The 18,954-nt window shown below is 52.9% G+C and overlaps 2 protein-coding genes across 2 annotated transcripts; both read left to right on the forward strand.

The window, feature by feature from the left end:
- The first annotated feature begins 2,862 nt into the window (after window positions 1-2,862).
- LOC139786889 (uncharacterized) lies at window positions 2,863-6,701 on the forward strand. Its single transcript, XM_071726005.1, has 2 exons — window positions 2,863-4,022; window positions 4,112-6,701. The coding sequence occupies exons 1-2, from the start codon at window positions 2,863-2,865 to the stop codon at window positions 6,699-6,701; spliced, it is 3,750 nt and encodes a 1,249-aa protein (XP_071582106.1).
- A 7,060-nt stretch (window positions 6,702-13,761) lies between these two features.
- Window positions 13,762-15,027, forward strand: LOC139786890 (uncharacterized). The gene has a single exon (XM_071726007.1). It carries the CDS (start codon window positions 13,762-13,764, stop codon window positions 15,025-15,027), a length of 1,266 nt encoding a protein of 421 aa, XP_071582108.1.
- Window positions 15,028-18,954: the final 3,927 nt, after the last annotated feature.

An 18,954-nucleotide genomic window follows, 5' to 3' on the forward strand; every position in this document is an offset into this window, starting at 1 on the left:
TTCATGTTTGGGAGTGACTGCACGCCCACGATGGTCGGCATGGCCTTGGGTTTCGCGTGCGTCGGCTCGATTGCAGCCGACGGCTGCACGCACCTCCTTGGAGATGCCCTCGATGACGATTCCGGGTGATTTTCCTGTAGACGATGTCCGGGTGACTTTTCGGTCGTCGGCCGTTGACGCCGACCCCTCGGATGCCCTTCTGGGATGCTTATAAGGCCTCTCCTGGCCTTTGTTCCCGGGGAAGATGCTTTTCCCGGGAACTTGGTCTGGCCATGACGCCGACCCCCTGGGAGGGTGTCCCAGGTCCCCGAAAGATGGGTAAGGGCCTTTGTTCCTGGAGGAAATGGTTTTCCCGGGAACTTGGTCTGACGATGACGCCGACCCCCTGGGATGGTGTACTAGGTCCTTGGGAAGTGGCTGAACACCTTTGTTCCTGGGGAAGATGAATTTCCCGGGAACTTGGTCGGATGATGACGCCGACCCAGCGGACGTGTATACCAGGTCCAGGGAATGCTCCTCCGGGCCCTGATTCTGGAGATTGTCGCGGTTCATCGCGTACGCACTACATTATTCTCACCGACCCGTGTGCGCGAAACTAAAACTTCTCTCGTCATGAACCACCGAAATAAACGTTTTTACGGTCGGCAGAGTGTCGAAACTATAATTTACTTTATTCTTCTGACCACGCGGGCAAAGCGCTCTGTGGCCTAGTCTTATTGTCTAAACGGGCCTGATGGGCCTTACGCCTAACTTATATCTAACGAACTTATATCTACGATGATTCGGCGGCGGAAACCCAAGGAAAATAATATCTTTATTGGCACGAAGCTACGCAACGTCAGGACGGACAATTTGATCCTAAAACTAGAAAATAAACAATAATCTTAAAAATATAGTGTGTCGCGCGCGCGCCCTACTGCCTCGGAATCATCTGTCGGCCTCGCATGGCAGTAGACCAATAACAGTACTCGGCGCCCTCGGGTACAACCGAGGGGAAGCAGGGGGGGACGCGCGCCCGCGGGGGGAACGCCATAAGAGATGGGCGAGGGGGGCGAGGGGGGAGCATGGGGTGGGGATGGGCGAGGGGGGGTGAAGGGCGGACAGGTGCAAGGGGAAACAGGGGGGGTGAGGGGGACAGGTGTGCGGGGGGGAATTTCCCCTGTAACTGGACAAACATTCCCCTGGAACTGGACAAAGGTGTATCGCCGTCCAATCAGATCCAGGGGGGTGAGGGGGACAGGTGTGCGGGGGAATTTCCCCTGTAACCGGACAAACATTCCCCTGGAACTGGACAAAGGTGTATCGCTGACCAATCAGATCGCGGTACGAAGACTCGAGGCTGTCCAATCAGAAGCGAGTATTTTGTGGGAACACCTGTCCCTAGGCGGGGTGATGGGGAAGTTCGCACCGCAGTGTTGCCACCATGCGGTAACCTCAAAGACCGAAATTCCCTAGGCGGGTGATGGGGAATTTCGCGCCGCAGGGTTGCCACCGGGGGTGGGGGGGATCGTCGTTCCCGGACGCTCCGAGAGGGCGCTCGGATCGGCGTTATCGACCGCGTTATCGACCGCGAGCGGAAATCCGCCCCGAATCGCGCGTCATCGCGAATAATGTTATCATCGCGCGCGTTCGAACTCGTTCGAGGTCGCTCTTGTCAGTTCCTCCTTTTGTTTTTTTCGCAGGATGCGGCGAGCGGATGTCCCCTTCCCGGAAGGGTGTATCCTGTAGGTACATCCTCCGTTGAGATAACAGCGGATGTCCCCTTCCCGGAAGGGTGTATCCCGTAGGTACATCCACCGTTGAGATACCGAACGAGTATAAAATGAATTGGCGCGACGGCGTAAAGCGCATCGGAACGGGATAAGTTAATGTGGGTTTTTTTCTTCTAACGTGGTATGAGCGGCGAATACGCAGAACTTTGCAAACCGGCGTGGGTGAAAATCCAAAATGCTACATTTCCGAAACCGCTCGTGAAAATCAGCGAACCGCTCGCGAGGAATGGAGATCCGTTCGCCACGAAGTGGGATCCGCGGCGCGTCGATGTAGCGAGATATCTGATCCGTCGCGAAACCGGAATCGCCGATCTCCGATCGCATCGGAAGTTTCTCGATCGCTATATATTTCGTGAAACAAATCGGCGTCCGCGAAACCGATCTCCGATCCCAGCCCCCTCGACGCGCCCTGGGTTGTTACAGTGCACTTCCGACTCCCGCGCCGCCGACTTAATACGTATGGGTTATAGATTGTGAAACAAATCGGCGTCTGTGAAAACCATAAATGCTACATGGGGTGAAGTCACCGTTATTTTCTGACGCGGTATGCGCCGCGAGGAAGTAAAAAAACTTGAAAAAAGTGTGTGCGCGGGAATCAGCGAACCGTTTATTTTCTCCTGCAACATTATTGGAGGAGTGGGGTAAAAAGAACATATCTGTGCATTCGCGAATGAACGATCGCCGTTATCCCTCGTCCGAGGAATCGGACGGTGAACCTCACTGCTACGAGCCCATGCCCATGTTCTCGTCCGATTCGGACGACGAATCGGCGAGACTCGAAACGTCCGTTATCGTCAAACGTATGCGCGTCGGTGGCGAAGGAGGACTCGCGATGGAATCTAGCGACTCATCATCTGCGAAGGGAGATCGGAGCGCGAACTGCGCGCGAGCGAGCGTGGATAGAGACGACAATGGCATATTCCGTTAGGGCGAACGATTATATGCGTTACGTACCGCTCGAGTATTATCTTTACTATCAGACGGTGGACGGAGGAGAGAAGATACGTAGGATTCACACCTACAGGTCTCGTCGTCTGTTCGATCGAGTGAAATTCGGTGTTCCCGAGAGTGAAAGGCCCTTCTGGATAGGATGCAGGAACAGTGCGACGAGTTGCTCGCCGCGGACGTCCGCGACGCGGACGGGTACCGCGCGTGGGGACGACGATGCGACGAGTGTCTCCGGCTCTTGCGGGAGAGTTGTCGAGTCAGACGATCTGGGGGGCGAGGAAACACGGGAGCCGTGAACGCTCTGGTGGCTCGAATAGCGCGATTGGAAGGTTCGAGGGAGGATCTGCGCCGACGATTCGAACGCGTCGTAGGTGCCGGTCTGGATGGTGGGGGCGGCGGTAGCAGCAGCGGTGTTAGCGGGGGATTTTCGTGGGTCGAGATCGATACGGCGTTCCAAAGTCGCGTACTCACCGGCGCTGTGACGAACTCTACGTACATCGAACCAGCGCGATTTCTCGAGGATGCGAAGGGCACCGTGCTCGAAAAAGTGCAGGATAATCTGAACAGACACGTGTGTCTGAAGGTCAATGTCATATTCAATGGGGAATTCGTAGCGGACGTTAAGACCGATGTGAAGAGTATCGCTACGCGGAACGAACAGCTCCTCCGAGGGTCCGATCTGGGCGAGTGGTACGAAAAGCACGTGCGCGACGCGATTCTAGCGGCGTTGGACGAATTTCAGGAACGCGACAGCGGATGGGCGTTGTCGCGAATACTCAACTTAACGGTGAACGTGAACAAGTGTAATCCCATGCGCGTGGGATGTTGGATGAAGATACCGCTAGGTATAAGACTTAAACAGGCGGTGGTCAACGTGCTGTCGGAGAACGACACGTGTTTCGCGCGTGCGGTGGTCGCGGCTCTGTACCCCGCCAAGCACAACGCGGAACGATGCGGCTCGTATCCCGATTACGCGACGGTGCTGAATCTCGACGGGATCAAGTTTCCCATAGATCTGAAACAGATCGGAAAGTTCGAACGTCAAAACGACGTATCAATCAACGTATTTACAACTCGGGAAGGAATCGAAAAAAAAGATAAGTTCGGACGGGGCGCCGACCGCAACGCGATCGTGCCTCTGCGGTTAACCGACGATAAGAGGGATAGACACGTAAATCTCCTGTATCTGCGCGATACGCTACGCGGTGTCAACAGGGGCCATTTCGCCTGGATAAAGAATCTGTCGCGATTGGTGAATTCGCAATTGACCGTGAAACGGTGCGCGAAGCACGTTTGCGATCGGTAAGTAAAAAAACCTGAGGAATAAGGAAACGACGCGGTGTTATTTTATGTACGCATAGTAATCGCACGCATGTTATTGTACTTCGCAGATGTCTACACTATTTCTATACGCGCGAAAAGTTGGCCGCTCACAGCGTCGACTGCGGCCGAATGAACGACTGCGCCATCGTTCTTCCGAACGAGGACGATAAGTGGCTGTCGTTCGACAATCACGACAGAAAGGAGCGACTCCCCTTCGTGGTGTACGCGGATCTGGAGTGTCTTCTCGAACAGCGGGAGAGGGAGAATGCCGAAGAAGGCGCGAGAACGAAAAGATACGCTTATCAGCGTCACGTACCGTTCAGCCTGGGCTACTATCTGTGCTGCACCTACGACGATACCGTGTCCACGTACAGATATCGTCGCGGCGACGACTGCGTTTCGTGGTTCGTGAACGAGCTTCGCGTTCTCGCAGGTCACGCAAAGAGTAAATTCTCCACCAATATATCGATGGTAGAACTTACGGAGGACGAGAAACTCGAATTTTGGCGCGCGACGCATTGTCACGTGTGTCGGAAAGCGTTCCAACCGGAGGACAAGCGCGTGCGAGATCACTGTCATCTAAACGGACGGTACAGAGGTCCGGCGCATTCTCGTTGCAATCTGAATTACAGAAACGTGTACGTGATTCCCGTGTTCTTCCACAATCTGTCGGGTTACGACGCGCACTTTATCATCGAGAAAATCGCGAACGAATTCGAGGGTGGGGTCGAACTCCTGCCGCTTACGAAGGAAAATTACATATCTTTCTCGAAGACCGTTAAGGAGACGCAAACGGATGGGGTGTGGAATCGACTCGTGAAGCTTCGATTCGTAGACTCGTACAAATTTTTAGCCGCGAGTCTCGTAACCCTGGCGTCCTATCTGGACAAGGACAAGCTGAGAATAACGCGCTCGGAGAACGCGGAATTGAGCACGGAGGATCTCGATCTGCTCACTCGCAAGGGAGTATTTCCGTACGAGTACGTCGACAGCGAGGACAAACTGCGGGAGACCGAGCTTCCGCCGCGCGAGGTCTTTTACAGCTCCCTGACCGACGAGACCGCGAGCGAGAGCGATTACGAGCACGCGACGAGGGTCTGGCGACGTTTTCGCGTGCGGGATCTCGGCGAGTACAGCGATCTGTATCTCAAGACCGACGTGCTTCTTCTGGCGGATATCTTTGAAAATTTTCGGGACACGTGTTTAGCGAGTTATGGGCTGGATCCCGCGTATTATTATACATTGCCGGGGTACACGTGGAACGCCATGTTGAGGTACACCGGCGTGCGTTTCGAGCTGCTCACCGACATCGACATGGCGATGTTCGTGGAACGCGGAATACGCGGTGGCCTCAGTCAATGTTCGCTCAGGTACGCGCGAGCCAACAACAGGCACGTACCGACGTACGACTCGTCCCAGCCCACTACGTATCTCATGTATTACGACGTGAACAATCTGTACGGTTGGGCTATGGGCGAATCACTGCCGTACGCGAATTTCCAGTGGCTCGACGACCCCGAGAATTTCGACGTGACGACCGTGCCGACGGACAGCGAGGTCGGTTACATTCTGGAGGTGGATCTCGAGTATCCGCCGGAACTGCACGACGCCCACGCGGACCTGCCGCTGTGCCCGACGCGCGATAAACCGCCCGGTAAGCGGCAGGAGAAACTGCTCGCTACTCTCTACGACAAATCGCGCTACGTGACGCACTATCGAAACCTGCAGCAATGTCTGCGACTAGGTTTGCGTCTGACTCGCGTTCGTCGAGTGCTGCGATTCGCCCAGTCACCGTGGCTTCGCGGCTACATCGAGCTGAACACGACGTTCAGGACGCGCGCGAGCAACGAGTTCGAACGGAACATGTACAAACTCATGAACAATGCCGTCTTCGGCAAAACGATGGAGAACGTGCGCGCTCACGTGGACGTGCGTCTCGTGACGCGATGGGACGGGAGATACGGCGCGGAGGCGTTGATCGCTAAGCCGAACTTTCACAGTAGAAGCGTCTTCTCGGAGAATCTGGTCGCGATCGAGCTGCGGAAGCTCGAGGTAAAATTCAACAAGCCGGTCTACGTGGGTATGTGTATTCTCGAGATATCCAAGACGCGTCTCTACGAGTTTCACTACGACTACATGGCGCCGCTCTATCGCGACCGGTGTCGAATTCTTTACACGGATACCGATAGTCTGATCTATTCGCTGGAGTGCGAAGACGCGTACGAGCGTATGAGACGCGACATAGACAGGTTCGACACGAGCGATTACGCGGAGAATAACGCGCACGGTATGCCGCGCGTCAACAAGAAGGTGCCCGGTCTGATGAAGGACGAGAACAACGGCGCGATCATGACGGAGTTCGTGGGCCTCAGGGCGAAGATGTACACCTACAGGGTACTCGGACACGACGACACCAAGAGAATAAAGGGTGTTAAAAGAAACGTAGTCGCTAAGAGGATCACGTTCGAGGATTACGTGGCGTGCCTGCGGGACGCGCGCGAGCTGAGGACGCGCCAGTCGTGCATACGCTCGACGTTGCACGAGGTTTACACCGTGTCGGAGCAAAAACTAGCTCTCAGTCCGCACGACGATAAGCGATACGTGACGTTGGACAGCGAGGAAACGCTTCCGTGGGGACATTACGGAATACGGTTGTAAAAAAAGAAACAATATCATGCGCTTTCTAAAACTGTTTTATCGTAGAAAAATTAATAGTACGTAAGAAACAAACCAATGAATGTGTAAATTTTTTATTAACAATAAAATACACGTTGCGCGTATTTACAAATGTCTAATTATTTCTGTTACAATACAGACGCCTTATCTATCCAGGAATTGTGCGAACTGTCCATCCCCAGCCACTTCACGTACGCTCGATTGCCGCGCTTACGCAGGACTTTTTCCACGAGATAGACGTCGGGATTGGAGACGCGCAGCAACTCGTGTTCGTAGAATCCTCCGGCTATCGCTTCTCCGCGAACGTCTTTCAGCAGATACGTAACGGGATTGGTCCTTTGTACTTTGGCTACGCGAAATATCTCGGTGGTCCAATTGGGAGTGTAGCCCTTTTCGAAGATCGTTTTGAATTTGCTCACGCGCACCGGATCGTCGACTCGAAATCTCGCCGGCGCGGCGATCTTCGCGCGACTGTACACCGTGCGCAACAGTTTTTCGGCGACGGTGGGCGTCACGTCCGCCGGACGCATTCCGATCGTTCTGTGTCTGCGACGATTGTAATTCGACAAGAGGCGCGGCAGCGAGTCTATCCATCTGTACGATCCCTGGAGCGTGAAGAGCTTCCACATGTCGTTTTTCAACGTGCGATTGAATCTCTCCACCACCGACGCTTTCATCACCGAATACGTGGAGTAGTGATTCACCTTGCGCGCGTCGAAGATTTTGCGCGCGTCGGTGTTGTAGAATTCCTTTCCTTTGTCCGTTTGCAGATTCCTAGGGTGTCGCGCGTCCTCGCGAAAGATCTTTCCGAGAGCCATCGCGACCTCCTTTCCGCTCTTAGTCTTGAGCGGGATCGCCCAGGCGTACTTGCTCAGCACATCGATGACCGTCAGAATGTAATTGTGACCCGCGTTTTCGCGCGAATAGGGACGCATCTCGACCACGTCGGCCTGCCACAGGTCGTCGTAACCGCGCACCACGACGCGGCGGCGAGGAAAGTTTTTTCGCGCCGGCGCGTGCAATTCCTCCACGAGTCTCCGTTTTTCCACACTCATTGCTCAAGAAGGTTCAATATACTCAGAATTCTGGTGATCTGGATTTCGTGCTTATCCACGGTATTCCTCACAGTTACGAACTGGCTTCTAAATTCTCTTATCAGATCTCTGAAGTTCTTTCTGAGCTCCGCGATCGCTCCCTCGACGTAGCCCATGTTCGTCGCGTCGGTGCCGACCTCCGGCGCGGCCACGCGTCGTATCTTGCGCTCCGACGCGTCGTACGAATCTTCGCGCAAGAGAAGCGCGTCGTTTCGAAACCTCGCGATTTCGTCTCTCAAACCCTGGTTCGCGTTTGTCACGATGACGCCCGTGAACTCTCGATCGACGGTGTTCTTCTTCTCGATCTCTTCGATCACGGCGCTCTTGAACCGTTCGATCGCGTCCTCCACGTAACTCCTGTTCGTCGCGTCGGTGTCGAACTCCGGCGTGGCCACGCGTCGTATCTTGCGCTCCGACGCGTCGTAGGAATCCTCGTTCAAACGGAGCGCGTCGTTCTTCAGCGTCGCGATTCCGCCTCTCAATTCTTCCGTCGCGTCGTTCTTCTTGATCTCTTCGATCACGACGCTCTTGAGTCGCCCGATCGCGCCCTCTACGTAGCTCTTGTTCGTCGCGTCGGTGTCGACCTCCGGCGCGGCTACTCCTCGTATCTTGCGCTCCCTCGCGTGGTAAGAGCCCTGACTCAAGCGGAGCGCGTCGTTCCTCAGCGTCGCGTCGTTCTTCTTGATCTCTTCGATCACGACGCTCTTGAGCCGCCCGATCGCGCCCTCTACGTAGCTCTTGTTCGTCGCGTCGGTGCCGACCTCTGGCGCGGCTACCCGCCGTATCTTGCGATCCCGCGCGTCGTAAGAGTTTCGATTCGAGAGAAGCGCGTCGTTCCTCACCGCCGCTATTTCGCCTGTCAATTCTTCGGTCGCGCCTCTCTTCGATCGTCCGATCGCGTCCTCGACGTAGCTCTTGTTCGTCGCGTCGGTGTCGATCTCCGGCGCGGCTACCCGCCGTATCTTGCGCTCCCTCGCGTCGTAGGAACCCTCGCTCATAAAGAGCGCGTTGTTGCGCGTGTAGTTACGCAGGGATTCGATCGAGGAGCGTAATCGCACCGTGGACGCACCGTCGATTCCGTCCCCGTTGCTCCGATTTGTCAGAGACATGCCGAATTTGTTCACGGACATCGCGCGCGCGCGCGGGGGAGGCGCTGGAGAGCGCGCGATACGTACTGCCGTCGCGATCGACGCGACCGATCAATTTACGACGAAACCGGCCTCGCGAAGTTCCTCGATTATCGACAGAATTTCGTTGTCGTGAGCGTTGTTGCCGGCCCGACGAGAAGCGTCTAGCAGTCGAAGTCGATCGACCAGCTCGTTGGGATCGTCCCAGTGAACGTAATCGATCGCGTTGTCGGTCAGTCGCATGGCCGACGGTAGTCCGGCGCCCTTCGTAGTCCCAACTGTGTGAGACGGGTGTACGAGCGGCGCTATTATTTTTGTGTACTTGTGTCCCCTGTTACCCTTGACAGGCATGCCGGCGCTGCGACCGCGTTTGTGAGCGCTGGTGGCGAAAAGTATACTCCTGTACGTTCGTTTGTCCTTCTCCGTGTAGACGCGAGCGTTGGGAATTCGCATGAAGATCAACTCGTACAGACCGCGCGTGCCCTTGTACCGTACACCGTCGATGATCACGGAGTCATCCGGGGCCACGTCAAATCGCTTGTTACCCAGCATCGTGCCGTGCTCGCCGAGATACACTCCGTAGACGTGGTCGATCTCCTTTTTACTGTCGCCGCTCAGAAGAGCCCCCACGTACTCCCGCCCTAACGGTCCTAGTTGGCTATTCAGAGCGTCGCGACCTTCCGCCGTGCTCAACGACTCCCTGACGGACGTCTCTAGCGCGGGGGGTGGAGTCGTAGTCTCCGAGACGATCTCGTGTTCTCTGGGTAAAAACCGGACCGAATCGGCGTGGATCGGCGTGGAGCTCGCGATAGTCGTCGCGGGAGCCGAACTCAACCGTGCTGGACGCGACTCTCCTTTTTTTCCCGCGGTCGTCGTTGTCCTTATTGGTGTGAATACGTCGTCGTCCTCCCCGTAATCGCGCTCCAGGTCGGCGCCTGCATCGTCGTCGTCATCACCGTAGTCACTATCCTTCTTCGCTCTCTTCGTCGTTTTCATCTTTCTCGCGAGCGTAAAGCTGCCGTCGTCGTCGTCGTCGTCGTCGTCAATCTTGCCCGGTCCTTTACCCCTGCGGTCCGCGTCATCGGCGAGCCGTTTCAGAGGTTTGACGATGGGCTCGTACCTCTTTTCCAGAGCGATCTCGCTCTCCATTTTTCCGACCCTGAGAGCGGCGTACTTCCTGCGAATCGAGGCGCGCGTTTTGGCTATCTCTCGCGCGGTCCTCTCTTCCGCGATCGCGCTCATACTCGCGTCGTTCGGCGAAGCGCACTGATCGGCTCTACAGCACGGCGAAGTCGTGGAACCCCCGTCTGTACCGTCCGCCTCGCAACGCGCTGTCCTTGTCTATCACGGCGAAACCGTAGGTGCGTCGCCAACACTCGCGACAGAAGGCGCGAAACTCGTCGTACGACATGTCGATGTTCACGTGATCGTCGTACACGTACCGCAGATTGGTGCCGTCCTGCCTGAACAGGATCAACAGATTTGCGTTATCGCGCACGAGATGTTTCGGTATTTTGGCGTACGTCTGACAGAGATAGAAGCAATCGATATTCGAATGTCGACCCATAGAAAAGTACTCCCTCATTCTGTCCTGCTTGTCGCAGGCCACGTCGTCGAAGACGAAGACCGAGTCGGGAAGCGCCTCGTCGGGCGGAACGACGTCGCGATTGTCGGAGAACGCGCGATAGCTGATCTCCTCCATAGGCTCGAACAATCGTTCGAGATATCGATACTTCGGTTGTTGCAGAGATTTCGAGTACACGTATACATTCTCGAAACGAAGACCGTGCGCTTGTTCCAGCAGACTCACCAGAACGTTCGTCTTACCGCAGTTAGAGGGACCGCAGATGATGCAACGTACGACGTTCGGCAGGAGAGGACCGTGTCTGCGCGATTCTCCGTTTCCTCCCTCGGTCGCGCCCGAGCCTGCCTGCGTTTTGCGATCCACATTCGAGACTCCTATCGTCACCGACTGTCGCACGAATCGCATTGCGCCCTCCCTCTTTCGCTCTCTCTCTCGGTCTTTTCCGCAAGCGCGCGCTCGTTCGCGCGACGAACGCGCCCGAGCGCCGGGGCGGGGAGGGCAGCACGGACGTCGTTTCGTTTCGTCGCGCGTGCGCAGACGCTTCGCGCGCAAGTATAAGTAGCGCGAGCGCGTCGTCGTATCCGTAGAAATTCGATCTCAAAAGCAACGAATCGTTCGCGCGCGCGTCGGTGATCGAGATGTTTCCCATCCTACTGACGGACAAGCGCGATATTCTCGATCTAACGGCCGAGGAGCTGGAATTCGTTCCGAAGATCGTTCTGTTGCGTAAATTTGAGAAATACGTGCAACTGCTGTGGGACCGTTTGCCCGAACATCTAAAAGCGGATCCCGAGGTGCAGAGATATCGCTCGTGTATGGAACATTACAATCGTCCGTGGCAGCGAACGCACATAGACGGTCCACCGCCGCTCGTCAAGGACTGCTACGAGTGCAACCGCGCGCTCGCTCTGAACGGTGAGTCGTCGAAACGTTTCCGTTCGAATTGAGAAGAAGAAAAAACCCTCCCGCAACCGCGACCGAATGCGCGGCGCCGGTCTACTCGATCGCGCGATAAACGCTCTTCCCTTCGAGCTGCATATACCCGGCTATCAGTTTTGCGGACCCGGTACGCGTCTAGCGAAGAGACTAGCGCGCGGCGACAAAGGCATCAATCCGTTGGACGCGGCGTGTCGCGAGCACGACATAGCATATTCGCGAAGCGGCGAGCTCGCCGAACGACACGTCGCCGATCGACTGCTCGCCGAGAGGGCGCGCGAGCGCGTCACCGCGAAGGACTCGGCGGTCAGTGAGAGACTCGCCGCGGCGGCCGTATGGGCGGCTATGAAAGCGAAAACGAAACTGGGCATGGGTATGGAAAGGAAAAAAGGAAGAAAGAGGAAAGGAACGGGGAGAAACGCGAAGACGAGGAGGAAGAGGCGGAGGATACTTCCGACGGCGAAACGCGGCGGCTTCTTGCCTTTTCTACCGATGTTGGGTGCGCTCGGTTCCTTGATCGGTGGCGCGGCTGGCGTGGCCAAGGCGGTGAGCGCCGGCAAAGCGGCGCGACGGGAACTCGAGGAACTGCAGCGACACAATCGCGCGATGGAGGGTCGCGGGCTGTACCTCACGCCGTATAAAAAGCGCGGAGGTGGCGCGAGGAGAATCGTCGAAAAAAAAAAAATTTCGCGGAAGAAGGCGACGTTAGCGGCGACGTCGGATCTGCCGCCGTACGGCGTCACGACGAACGAGCAGCTCGATCGATCGGCGCGTCGCCTACGCATACCGTTCTTCCGTGGGGTGTTCATGCGCGACGCTCTGCCGACGAGGGTGCGACACGCGGAGTGCGGCATCGTGAATCTCGACGACGCGGCGGGTCCGGGCACGCATTGGGTCGCTTACGCGAAGAAAGGGAACGCGGCGATCTACTTCGACGCTTTCGGAAATCTCCGTCCGCCGAGGGATCTCGCGCGATATCTCGGCGGTGGCGGCGAGAGCGCGATCGTGACGTACAATCGTCGCGCGTTCCAGACGTTCGAGCAGAGAATCTGCGGACAGCTGTGCCTGCGATTTCTTCGCGAGATCGATTGAGGGAGCGGTGGCGAACGATCGACGTTCTCCCGCGATGTCGCTGACGCTCACGTTGACCGGAACCAGCAGCGTTCTCACGGCGAGTCACTTTCCCGCTTTGGATCTGAGCGACGGTGAGTACGAGCTGGGTTTGGCGACTTTTGAGACGTACAATTCGATACCGAACGTTACGCCGGCGAACAATCGATTCTACTTCGGCGAGGACGACCGGAAGATCGTCGTTCCGGAAGGGTCGTACGAGCTGCGAGCTGTGAGCAGATATTTGCGCGCCGCTCTTCTTCATCGCGAACGTCGCGCCCGCGAGAGAGAGAAAGAGAAAGAGAAGAGAGAAAAACTGCAGGCCGATGGCGCTGGACGGGTAAAAGAAAATAAACGAACGGAGAAGGACGACGACGACGATAACGACGACGCTTATCGCATATACGGGGACGAAGACGACGACGACGACGGTTATGGCATATACGGGGACAACGACGGCAAGAACGACGACGATGACGGCGGCGATAGAACGATACTCGCTCTTCGCGCCAACGAGAATACCATGAGGAGCGAGATAAAGTGCGCCTACAGAGTGAATTTTACAAAACCGAACAACATCGGTTCTCTTTTGGGTTTCTCGCGCGATCGTATCCTAAAACCGAACAAATGGTACGTTTCCGACGGACCCGTTGACGTCATGAGCGTGAACATAATTCGCATCGAATGCAGCATCACCACGGGAGCGTACAGCAACGGACGCTCGGTGCACGCGATACACGAATTCGCGCCGAAAGTTCTACCGGGATATAAACTGTCGGAGACTCCGACGCAGATCATTTACCTCCCGATCGTCGCGCGAAACGTCACCGATATCACGGTGCGAATCGTGGACCAGAACGATCGATTGATCGACTTTCGCGGCGAGGAGATAACGATTAGACTGCACGTACGTCGTCGCCGCAGTTAGTGTGTGTGTGTGCGCGCGTATCTCAGCGACCTGAAGAGAGAGCGAGAGGGATGCTCGTTCTGAACGGATCGAGCGCGGATTGTACGAACGAGCGAGCTAGCCCGTTCTACGACGTAATCGAAAGCGTAAGGAAGAGAAGAGGTGGCGGTGGTGGTGGTCGAGGAGGAAAGAGAGCCGTTCTCAGCAACGCCAACGTCAGGTTCCTACGATCGCTGGGTCTCGCCGTGAGAAACGCGTCGTTTCTACTTCGAAAGGAAAGACCATGGCCGACATCCTGAGTATCGGCGGTGAGCCGATCTTCGACGAGCGCATCGTCGGAATCGAGACTCACACGTATAACCCGTACGTGAACACGACTTTCGGGCACAACGACGAGATACGAATACCCATACAGCAACAGGATCTGTATACGCTGCCGTGCGACAGTTTTCTGTACGTCGAGGGACGACTCTATGACGACGGCGCGAGCGCGACGACGTCGGAAGCGACGGATGCTCAAAGGCAATACGCGAAATTGGTCAACAACTGCGTAGCGTTTATGTTCGACGAGATTCGATACGAACTCGACGGCGTGGAGATCGACCGGTGTAGAAACGTCGGCATAACCAGCACGATAAAGAACTACGCGTCGCTGACCGCCGAACGAGCCAGGAGACTGCAGAACGCCGGATGGAGTTATCCGACGAACGAATCGAATCTGAACGACGCGTCCCATCAATTCAACTTTTGCGTACCTTTGAATATTCTTTTGGGTTTCTGCGAGGACTACAGACGCGTGGTGATAAACGCGCGACACGAACTTATCCTGATACGCGCTCGGAACGACGTCAACTGCGTCGTAGATCCGAAAAAAACCGTGCCGAGAGATCCCACCAAGGATCCTAAAATTACGCTACTGAAGGTGCAATGGCGTATGCCGCACGTGGCGTTAAACGACGTGACTAAATTGTCGCTTTTGCGAACGTTGGAGAGCGGACGATTTCTGAGCGTGGGCTTTCGCTCTTGGGACCTGTACGAATTTCCTCTGCTGCAGAGCACGACCAAGCATTCGTGGGCCGTGAAAGCCGCGCCGCAGTTGGAGAAGCCGCGATACGTCATATTCGCGCTGCAGACCGGACGGCGAAACGAATTCACGGAGGACTCCTCGAGGTTCGATCATTGCGCGCTCGCCAACGTGAAATTGTATCTCAACTCGGAATTCTATCCCTACGACGACGTGAACGCGGATTTCGAAAGCGACAAGTTCGCCGTGCTGTACGAGATGTACGCGAAATTTCGAGGAGCGTACTACGGGGACAGTCGCGACGACGCGCTCTTTTCCCCGCGCGACTTCGCGCGAGTAGCGCCGCTCGTGGTGATCGATTGTTCCCGCCAGAACGAAGCGGTGAAGAGCGCCACCGTGGACGTGCGCATCGAATTCGAATGCAAGGAAAACGTTCCACCGAAGACCACCGCCTTTTGTCTCATCGTTCACGATCGTGTCATCGAGTACGGTCCGCTGACCAATGTGGTGCGCAAAATCATCTAGCGGAAATGGCGATTGTAGGATACCACACCCCGGAAACGGGAGATATATATATAAAGACGGGGATCCTTCGATCGTTCCTCAGATCCCGTTAAGAACGAGCAGTTTGAGCGTGAATTGTTCGACGCGCACCGACTCGATGGCCGCAGCGGCAACGACGATCTTCGTCGACCTGCAGGGATTCGTGGTGAGCGACAGATTCGTCGCGAAGGAGGTGGCCGTGCTCCGAAGCGAGACGCGCGAACTCGCGCATCACGTGTTTCGCGCGCCGATGAAGTGGGACCTGCTCACGAACGCCGAAAAAGCAAGGGCCAACTGGCTGATGGCGAACCATCACGGCCTCCGTTGGAAAGACGGGGACGTGGACTATCGCCTAGCCAGGTCGATTATTCGACGCGCGGTGTGCGACGACCTGGGCGAGGGAGAAGAGACGCCCGGCGCGCGAATATACGTGAAAGGCCTCGAGAAGAAGAGGTGGCTGGAGGAGATTCTCGGCGACGTCGACGCGACGATCGAGACCATCGACGCCGAGTACGACGACATCGATCGGCTGGAGTTTCTTCGCGCCGATCGCACGTTTCGCTGCGGACGCCATCAACGGTGCTGCGCGATGGAGAACGTGATGAAGTTGCGCGACTGGTGGAACGAGCGACGCGAGTGTCTCTCCAGCATCGACTCCACGGATCAAATATAAATGTGTATCCATCCATCTATATATGTATATATTGTAATCATTAACAAAAAGATCTATCTATATTTTATTCAATAAAAAGGATCTATCTATCTATATTTTATTCAATAAAAACTGATGTAAAATCAACGAGGAAAGTTATTCATTATTCGCATACCTACACCATACGTATAATCGTACTCGATAACGCCGAGCGCGATAGCGTCGAGCGCGCGAGCGACGAGCGTGATGCGTAAGCGAACGAGAGCGTCGAACTCCGAAGAAGAACGGCAACGATAACGCCGAGCGCGCGAAACTGTCAATGAGCGCGGAGTCGGGAGCGTCGAGCGGAAGCGCGATATCGGCGGCGGGAGCGTCTAATCTCGTTGCTGTTCACACGTATTTATCTTTATTTAATATTATATTCATCCAATATTATATTTATTCTTGTATATTATATACTACTTATTTACTACTTTATACTTATTGCTTCCTCATAGAGGAGGTTTTGTTTTCGTAAATTCGTATATAAATCTTTGATTGCGGTATAAAGTTTGCTCTATTCAACCGAATTAAAAAGAAATATAAAATAGGAGTAGAAGAAACCAAAGAAAGGATATTTGACATATGGTGTTGTAACATAATCTTTCATAAATGACATTAAAATCTTTATTGTTTGATATAATTATATACATAACAATATAATTTTATCCACTTTATTATGAAGAGAGCTAACCCCTTTATATTATATTATATTATGTTATATTATTATATTATAGTATATTATGTTATATTATATTATGTTATATTATATTATATTATGTTATATTATATTATAGTATATTATGTTTTCTATTATGTTATATTATATACTACTTATTTACTATTTTTTATTTTTACATATTATATCTTGTTAGAAACGGAGGGCCAGCCCTCGACGACGTCGTCCTCGAAGTCGACGTCAATCAAGTTGATATCAATATTGCCGCGACCGCTCTCATCCTCGTCGTCGTCGTCGTCGTCGTCGTCGTTGTTGTCTTCGTTGTCGTTGTCAGCGTTGCCGCCGCAGCACGTATCGGGACGCTTCGCCGATGAATCGAGTCGCGCCGCGTCCCGATACATGCTGCGAATCCTCGCAGCGTACAAACGCATGTGGTTCCTGGATTTTTTTAACACCGCTCCGATGAGTCCTCTTCACAAAAAATACATATTATTAATAATTATATATAAATGAATATATAAGTGAATTTATAAATAAATATATAACTGAATATATAAGTGAATTTATAAATAAATAAATAAATATGGGACGTTTCACGTCAACCGGATCACTTGTCTGCCCAAAATTTGAAGCGACCTACAAAGATGTTCGATAGCTCAAAAAATTAGTCTTTACTAGTACTTTCGAAAGTCATGTGCCCCGTTTTGAAATCCAAAATGGCTGATCCAATATAGCGGCTGAAAGCCTGAAATTGGAGAAAATCTACATAATTTAACGTAATCATGTTTTTAAATATTGATTCGGTTTTGAAATGGCTTGGTAAGGAGTTTTCAGTGTCTCTGATCACGATCCTGGAGTTGAATAACTGATATCTAAGATGGCGGATCCAATATGGCGACTGAAAGTGTAAAAATTAGTAAAAAGCTAATCTTATCTTGGTTACGTTACTGAAATTCAAGACGGCGTATCCAATATGGTTGCAGAAACCGTAAAAAGACTACTTAATTTAAACTCCATTTTCTCTAATAAATATTTTATAGATTATTTTTTAAAAATTCTACTATTAGGAATCCGATAGTCAAAGGTAAGAGCAGTCAATTTGAAAAGAACCGTTGAAACCACCACAGTAACTCTATGAGCAACCTATGGTATTAGTTCACCACCTATCCTGAAAAGGACTGTTGGAGAAGCAACACCAGCTTACTGAACCGCGAAAAAGAAATTTTCACCAACTATCCTGAAAAGGACTGTTGGAGAAAATATATCGATAGCTCACTAAGTTACCGATGGAAATGCTTACTAACTATCCTGAAAAGGACCGCTAGGGAAGCCACCACAGTAACTCTCTGAGCAACCTATAGTATTCGCTCACCAACTATCCTGAAAAGGACTGTTGGAGAAGGAACATCAGCTTACTGAACCGTGAAAAAGAAATTTTCACCAACTATCCTGAAAAGGACTGTTGGAGAAAATATATCGATAGCTCACTAAGTTACCGATGGAAATGCTCACTAACTATCCTGAAAAGGACCGTTAGGGAAGCCACCACAGTAACTCTCTGAGCAACCTATAGTATTCGCTCACCAACTATCCTGAAAAGGACTGTTGGAGAAGCAACATTTGATTTTAAGATTTTTAAGAAAGTTGGGAAAGTTTCATCAACTTCTGAAAAGACTGCTGGAGAAAATATAATATTAACAGCTCACTGAGTTACCGATGGGATTGCTCACTAACTACTCTGAAAAAAAAAAAAAAAAAAAAAAAAAAAACGTTAGAGTAGTAACCACAGTAACAATTTGATTTTTAAATTAAGTAGACTTTTTACGGTTTCTGCAACCATATTGGATACGCCGTCTTGAATTTCAGTAACGTAACCAAGATAAGATTAGCTTTTTACTAATTTTACACTTTCAGTCGCCATATTGGATCCGCCATCTTAGATATCAGTTATTCAACTCCAGGATCGTGATCAGAGACACTGAAAACTCCTTACCAAGCCATTTCAAAACCGAATCAATATTTAAAACATGATTACGTTAAATTATGTAGATTTTTCTCCAATTTTCAGGCTTTCAGCCGCTATATTGGATCAGCCATCTTGGATTTCAAAACGGGGCACATGACTTTTGAAAGTACTAGTAAAGACTAATTTTTTGAGCTATCGAACATCTTCGTAGGTCGCTTCAAATTTTGGGCAGACAAGTGATCCGGTTGACGTGAAACGTCCCATATATAACAATATAATTTTACATTTGCATACTCACATTCGATCGAACATCCCTGCGTCCTCGTCGACGCGGATCGTGACTTGCAGACAGGGCGGCGCTCCATCGACGATATTTCTAAGGCGATGCTGCAGCTGCAGCACCGCCTCGTGTAAGTCGTCCGTAGCCCTAGCTACGGACGTTGCCTGGATTTGCGCCAATTCGCACACTCCTTTCAGTTTGGATATTTTGTCCATTACGTGTTCTTAGGAATAATTCACGTCACTAGCTCGAAAAACTGTAAACGGACTACACCCGAGTCTAGCCTCGAGTCC

This window comes from Temnothorax nylanderi, unplaced genomic scaffold, assembly GCF_030848795.1.
Source record: "Temnothorax nylanderi isolate EJ_2023f unplaced genomic scaffold, tnyl_v1.0 TNYL_tig1181_pilon, whole genome shotgun sequence".
Classification (NCBI taxonomy): Eukaryota; Metazoa; Arthropoda; class Insecta; order Hymenoptera; family Formicidae; genus Temnothorax; species Temnothorax nylanderi.

Coding starts and splice junctions, on each gene's coding strand:
- LOC139786889 (XM_071726005.1), top strand. CDS start 2,863: ATGCAGGAACAGTGCGACGAGTTGCTCGCCGCGGACGTCCGCGACGCG. Junction 4,023..4,111: donor GCGAAGCACGTTTGCGATCG/GTAAGTAAAAAA, acceptor TGTACTTCGCAG/ATGTCTACACTATTTCTATA.
- LOC139786890 (XM_071726007.1), top strand. CDS start 13,762: ATGGCCGACATCCTGAGTATCGGCGGTGAGCCGATCTTCGACGAGCGC.